The sequence below is a fragment of the Haliotis cracherodii genome, unplaced genomic scaffold, assembly GCF_022045235.1.
Source record: "Haliotis cracherodii isolate W230 unplaced genomic scaffold, xgHalCrac1.p SCAF_4, whole genome shotgun sequence".
NCBI lineage: Eukaryota > Metazoa > Mollusca > Gastropoda > Lepetellida > Haliotidae > Haliotis > Haliotis cracherodii.
This window is the reverse complement of record NW_027266297.1, coordinates 42997746-43005245: the sequence shown is the minus strand read 5'-3', so window position 1 is coordinate 43005245 and position 7500 is coordinate 42997746. Positions and strand designations below refer to the sequence as shown.

At 37.6% G+C, this 7500-nt stretch overlaps 1 protein-coding gene and 2 non-coding genes across 3 annotated transcripts; 2 read left to right on the top strand and 1 right to left on the bottom strand.

The window, feature by feature from the left end:
- Positions 1-643: 643 nt before the first annotated feature.
- Trnal-caa (transfer RNA leucine (anticodon CAA)) lies at positions 644-767 on the top strand. Its single transcript has 2 exons — positions 644-681; positions 722-767. It is a non-coding gene; the product is annotated as a tRNA-Leu (tRNA).
- A 200-nt stretch (positions 768-967) lies between these two features.
- On the bottom strand, positions 968-1060 carry Trnay-gua (transfer RNA tyrosine (anticodon GUA)). Its single transcript has 2 exons — positions 1024-1060; positions 968-1003 (listed from the first exon to the last, which is right to left on the bottom strand). It is a non-coding gene; the product is annotated as a tRNA-Tyr (tRNA).
- Positions 1061-2471: 1411 nt separating this feature from the next.
- Positions 2472-3119, top strand: LOC139479428 (uncharacterized). Its single transcript, XM_071262280.1, has one exon. It carries the CDS (start codon positions 2472-2474, stop codon positions 3117-3119), a length of 648 nt encoding a protein of 215 aa, XP_071118381.1.
- Positions 3120-7500: the final 4381 nt, after the last annotated feature.

Here is a 7500-nt window from a genome sequence, read left to right as displayed (position 1 = left end):
CAATGCGATATATTGACAATACAATGTTCATGAACGGTTTATACAGTCCTCCGCTCTACCAACTGAGCTATCACGGGTGCTGACATCGGAGTTGGTTTTAATAGCTAGGCTGATTTTCTCCTAATCAATAGGACTTTCCCCGCTTGACTGCTCACCTACTTCCTCCTGGGCGACAGTGTGTTATGGGCAGCAACCTGCTTAATATTATTGAAGGTTCATTTCAACCTCACATACAAATATGTCTCCTTACACCAATCTCCAGGCGGACAAGTTGAAATGTCCAACGGCGAGTATGGTATCTTTTAACAGAGAGCCTAATCCTTAAAATCATGCTCCACCATGCATGTGAAGACAACCTGAACGTGCAACACTGTTATTTCTTTGAAACGTGTGAAGACCATATGGCAAGCCCAAACCTCGTGACAATCGAGAGTTGCATGAAGAGTCAATCCATCACATCCCTTACGTTGAAAGGGAAAAGCGTGAAATTGACAAGAACACAGATTGAATGAAATTAGTAGCCGTGAAACTATCCCCAATGCATGCAGGGTTGTAGGTAGAATCAATATGTCTGAAAAACGGCAACATGTTTGTCCATGGTTTGTCTGTACAAAAGCGTAGAGTTATCACTTTCAACATCGTTGTCAGGATGGCCGAGCGGTCTAAGGCGCCAGACTCAAGGTATTGCATCAGACCTTCTCCCATAGTGGAGATACGGGTGTTCTGGTCCACGAATGTGGGCGTGGGTTCAAATCCCACTTCTGACACACTTTTTTTTTCTCCTTTCAAACATGGCCTAAAGCCATTTACCTTATTTGCATATTGCCTTCATTTGGGTAAATAGCAGACATGTGCGAGTCCTGGTATCATTTTGGGAGACTGGTACGTAGAAATGTGATTAATGGTACAAACATGCAAATGAAACGATGTTCGTTCTTCATAAATTGGTGATTGATACAAAAAGTTGTCCCGCGAGCCGGATTTGAACCAGCGACCTAAGGATTGCCAATTACAGCATTGCCACTACAGTCCTCCGCTCTACCAACTGAGCTATCACGGGTGCTGACATCGGAGTTGGTTTTAATAGCTAGGCTGATTTTCTCCTAATCAATAGGACTTTCCCCGCTTGACTGCTCACCTACTTCCTCCTGGGCGACAGTGTGTTATGGGCAGCAACCTGCTTAATATTATTGAAGGTTCATTTCAACCTCACATACAAATATGTCTCCTTACACCAATCTCCAGGCGGACAAGTTGAAATGTCCAACGGCGAGTATGGTATCTTTTAACAGAGAGCCTAATCCTTAAAATCATGCTCCACCATGCATGTGAAGACAACCTGAACGTGCAACACTGTTATTTCTTTGAAACGTGTGAAGACCATATGGCAAGCCCAAACCTCGTGACAATCGAGAGTTGCATGAAGAGTCAATCCATCACATCCCTTACGTTGAAAGGGAAAAGCGTGAAATTGACAAGAACACAGATTGAATGAAATTAGTAGCTGTGAAACTATCCCCAATGCATGCAGGGTTGTAGGTAGAATCAATATGTCTGAAAAACGGCAACATGTTTGTCCATGGTTTGTCTGTACAAAAGCGTAGAGTTATCACTTTCAACATCGTTGTCAGGATGGCCGAGCGGTCTAAGGCGCCAGACTCAAGGTATTGCATCAGACCTTCTCCCATAGTGGAGATACGGGTGTTCTGGTCTGGCTTCGGAGGTGTGTGGACGTGCTGACGATCGAGCAACACAGATTCTCAGATTAAATCGTTCACAAGTTCCGTGGAATACCAGATTTACGCTAACAAGGTAGGCAACACTTTGATATGTAGTTGTCCGAAGACCTTAAACATTTGCATGCACGTTTGTGCATGCTATTGACTTTGGTTGTCTTTGAATCTCCCACGCTCACTGGGTTCAAAATGGCGGACACCAAACAAAAGAGAAAATATCTGAAAGATTGCACTATTGAAGTGAATGTTGGTAACAACAAAGTGATTAGTGCTAGTGTATTATCTTGTGCGCTATTGGAATATGTGTCCGATGTATGGGCGTGCGTCCTAAAAGGAACAGAATGCTATGATGTCACTGTCCCAGACAGTAACGAGGCAAGGATTCTTGCAGAAACTGATGACTTGAAAATAGGAGGTACACCGATTAACTTCAGGTTACTTCATTGTGAAAGCGTCATAGTATCATTCCTACACCTTCCACCCTACATTGATGATGAGGAAATTGAAAACATGTTGATCAAAAGGGGTATCACTTTGAAAAGTGATATTAAACACAGGACCCTGAAAGGCACTAGCATTTTTGATGGTACCAGGTATGTGCGCGTCGCTTTCCCCCCTGAGTGTAAATCCTTGCCATACTCCATGGGTTTCAACACATTAGATGGTTATCGATACTTTCGAGTCATTCATAATAATCAAGAACGATTGTGTTTTAAATGCAACTCGGGAGACCATATGGTTAAAGAATGCCCAAATACCAAATGCTTTAAGTGCAACGGACATGGCCACATTGCCAAAAACTGCAACACAGAAAGAAGACTTAAACGTAGTTGTGAACTGTGCTCTCTACCTATTGGTAGCTGCAGCTGTTTCCTAGACGAGGAAGACAACGGTCAGTACAGCATGTCAGACGAGTCGGAGCAAGAAAAGGAACTAGCCCCTGAAAGGTCCTGGGATGAAGATCCTTTAGATAATGATGATACATCTGTTGAGGACTTTGAGCCTGAAGAAAAGAAAAGAAACAAAGATGGACCAATAGAGGAAAAAGGAGAAGAAAATGAAGACGAAAAACTTGATCAAGCCTCTGAAATTCCTTGTACAAATAACCGTGTTGGAGATGACATGGAGAGTGATGATAAGACAATGAGACAGTCGTTGCCTCAAGATGGACATGAAAATATAACACCTTTTAAATGGAACAAATCTTCGAAGAAAAGAGGAAGAAGAAATAAAATACAACCCAAGATCACAGACTGTGTACTTCAGAACAATGACTTAAAAAATAAATTGAGAGAAAGTAAAAAAGATGAACAAAAGAAGAAGAAAGAAGAAAAGGTTAACGATCGACGAGAAATATCTGGCGTGTCTGAGAACGGTGTATAAACTAACAATGTGTTTGTACATACATTTCATATTTATATTTGCAATGGTCACAACATGGTCATGGAATGTGAATGGACTCCGTGATGTCACAAAAATGCAAAATGTATTCTCTCTACTAACGAACTCCCATGTCAATATTGCCTTTTTGCAGGAGACCTTTTGGTCTGATGAATTCATTGAAAAATATAAATATTTATGGCCAGGAACAATTTTATACTCTAATGCTGGTAATGCTAGAAAAGGAGTTGCTCTTTTGATCTCTCCTGACTTTGAAGAAAATGTGGCCATGCTTGAAAAAGACATTGATGGAAGACTACTAAAGGCGTCTCTATCTCTTGAAGATAAAACAGTGATTTTATTAAATGTGTATGCCCCAAACGATCCTAGAGAGAGAATACTATTTTTCAATGATTTAATGAAATGGGTTAATCATGAGCATTTAATTTGCGCTGGAGATTTTAATGAAATTCTTGATCCTTCACTTGATAAAGGTCCCAATAACACAACATTTAACATCCAAAGTAGCAATGTGTTAAACACCTTTCTTCACAAAAACAACCTAATTGATATATGGCGGTACAAGAACTATGACAAAAAAGAGTTTTCTCGAATACAGTCTGTATTAGGAGTTATTAAACAATCTCGGATCGATCTGATATTTGTTTCAAGAAACTTTATTTCAAATATGATCAACTGTTACATTAGATATTCCTCTGTGAGTGATCACAACATTGTTGTATCAAGGTTAGACTTTTCTCCTATAGAAAGGGGTCCTGGTGTATGGATTTTTAATAATCAGCTTCTTGACGATTGCACATTCTATCAAAAGATCACTGAAATAATAGAAGAGGCAAAAGGGTGCCCTTTACTTAAAACTGAACCATTGATATGGTGGGATAACTTAAAATATCAGTTCAAAAAGTTTTCCAGGTATTATGCATCCAAAAAAAGCAATCACGAAAAAGCTGATTATTTTAAAATTCAAAATAAGCTTAGAATGGAATATCATAAGATATCCTCCATTCCTGGCTATGTATCTTCTGTTTTACAATCAATAGAAAATGAGCTGGAGACATACGAGATTAACAAATGCAAAGGAGCCATTCTCAGGTCAAAGGCCCAGTGGACGCTCGATTCCGACAGAAATACCTCATACTTTTTAAATCTAGAAAAAACAAAACAGCAAGCAAACTCGATCAAAGAATTATTCAGAGGAGACGGTACAATAGCCAACAACACAGAGGCTATCTTGGATACTGCTCAACAATTTTGCTCCTCTTTATTCACTGCTGAACACTGTAATGTAGAAAAACAACAGGACATTGTTAATAATATCAAGGACAAGCTTTCCGAAGATGAGAGGAATTCATGCGAAGTACATATTTCTCAGAGTGAGCTTACCGTGGCACTCAAAGGTATGCAGAAAAATAAATCACCAGGCCCAGATGGTCTAACAGTTGAGTTTTATTTGAAGTTTTGGAACATTTTATGCCCCTTCTTCATACAAGTTGTTGATTGTGTACACAAAGAAAACAGTCTTTCACGTACCATGAAAAAGAGCATAATTAGTTTATTTTATAAAAAGAAAGGTGACAAGAGAGACATTAAATGTTACAGGCCTATTTCATTGATAAATGTAGATTGTAAACTAATATCCAGAGTGTTGTCATTAAGATTACGAACTGTCATGTCCTCAATTGTCTCCCCTGAACAATCTTGCTGTGTACCAGGAAGAGACATAGCTAACAACCTTCACTCCCTAAGAGATGTTATTGACATTGTAAATAATCGTGATGATGATGATTCATATCTCATCAAAATAGATCAAGAGAAAGCTTTTGACAGGGTCTCACATCAATACTTATTTCAAATTCTCAGAAAATTTAACTTTGGAGATTTCTTCATTTCATGGATTAAAATTCTCTATACTGATATACATAGTTCTGTTAAATGCAATGGCCATTTGACGCCTTATTTTCCTTTAACTCGTGGTGTTCGTCAAGGAGATCCAATGAGCTCCATGCTGTACGTTTTGGTGTCAGAGCCACTTAATCTCCTAGTTAAGAACAATCCTGAAATCCACGGAATAAGTATCAACAATGACATTTATTCTTTGATATATCAACATGCTGATGACACTTCAATCACTGTTTCAGATGTCAACTCCGTCGAAGAAACATTTAGCACAGTTAACTCATACTGTGAAGGAACGGGAGCAAAAATCAACATCGAAAAATCAGAAGTTTTGTTGTTGGGTAAAAATAACCTTCGTGACTGTTCAATCAACGTCCCGGTTAAAATCAAAAAAGATTGTGTTGAAATATTAGGCATTTATTTCGGCAAGGATAAAGCAATGTGTGAAACGTTGAATTGGAGAAAGAAAATGGACAAAATTCAAACATTGTTAAATTCATGGTTACGTAGACAACTTACTTTACAGGGTAGAGCAGTTGTAATAAATATCCTTATGAGTTCCCGCTTATGGTATGCGTTTACTGTACTACCTGTCCCACAATGGGTTGAGCATAGATTTACTCATATGTTTAGTAAATTCTTGTGGCACAATAAAACTGCCAAAATAACATCAGATACCTGTATTGGTATTTGTTTAGATGGTGGTCTGAATATACCAAAGTTGTGTTTTAAAAAATATGCACTGAGACTTAAGTTGCTGAGGGCTTTTGCTAATTCCCAGCTTAATTGTATTTGGAAACAAACAATGCTATATTTTATGTCACATCTTCTGAAAATGAACTTGGGAATTCATGTTTTATCTCTTGAACATAATAAGGGTGATTTACAAGACATAAGCCCATGTTATGCTGAGCTTTTATCTGCATGGAATGAAATTACTGGAGGGAAAAGACCCTTGCTTCAAAATGTAGATGATATCATGAATCAACCACTTTTCAAAAATCCATTAATTACTTTCAATGGAAAAACTCTAATGTTTCAATCGTTTATTTCAAGTGGAATTATTTGTATTAAACATATTTGTTTTGAAGTTATTCCAAAATTCATGTCCTCACAAATTATTGTAGACATTGTACGTGATACTTTACCTGAAATGGACAAAAACACTATACAACAATGCTATGCAATCATTTTATACGCGCTTCCATCAGAATGGAAAAATATCATTTTGTCTGATGTCGGCAAAAACCTTCCCTCTGGAGACATCTTCTGCACGATTGATGGACAGGACATGTCAGTTGAAGTTTTAACAGCTAAATTTTGCTACGAAATATTCAGACAAAAACACTTCAAAAAGCCAGTTGCTATTTCTTTTTGGAATAATATTGCTTTGGACATTAATTGGAAAGATATTTGGCTGAATGTGTGGCAGAAAGATAAATCAACAGACTCTATACAGTTGGATTTTAAAATTGCTCACAATATTATCTTTACATATGATAAACTGTGCAAAATTGGATTGTCAAACACTGATGTTTGTCCTGTGTGTCAAAATGAAACAGAGGATATTTTACATTTGTTTATCTTCTGCCAAGAGTTATCTTCCTTGCAATCTCTATTAATTGACATGTTGACAGATGTTTGTCAAGATTCAGGGTTTAGTCTTGGACAGTTAAATCTCTGGTTACTGTTCGGATTCCTGCCAGAAAAGAAGTTGTCATGTAAACCGTTCATGAACATTGTATTGTCAATATATCGCATTGCTGTATTTAAAAGAAGAGTTATTATGAGTCAGGAAACAATCTCATTTCACATGAAAGCTTTTTTCAAATCTTTGATTAAGCGGCATTTCAGCCTTTTGTTGTTTCACTATTCAAAAATGAATCAATTACATATCTTTATTCAAAGATATATAATGACCAATACATTTATCACATTAGATGGAAATGAGATTGTTCTCAAACCTCCTCTAGAATAGAAACATGTAACGTATGAAGAACGTGTTCAATCTGCATTCATCTTTTTGTATCTGTAAAGACGTGTTTAGATAATCAAATGTAAAAGACTATTTCTCATATTTTCTTTCTGTAGAATCGGAATGTTATCCACTGCCACCCTACTTCTGTGATAACCATTTTATTTTTGTGGTGGCAGTGTCAGCACTGTCTGCGTTTGTATTATATTCCTGTGAATAAATTTTATCAAGAAAAAAAAAAAAAGGCGCCAGACTCAAGGTATTGCATCAGACCTTCTCCTGTAGTGGAGATACGGGTGTTCTGATCCACGAATGTGGGCGTGGGTTCAAATCCCACTTCTGACACACTTTTTTTTTCTCCCTTCAAACATGGCCTAAAGCCATTTACCTTATTTGCATATTGCCTTCATTTGGGTAAATAGCAGACATGTGCGAGTCCTGGTATCATTTTGGGAGACTGGTAAGTAGAAATGTGATTAATGGTACAAACAT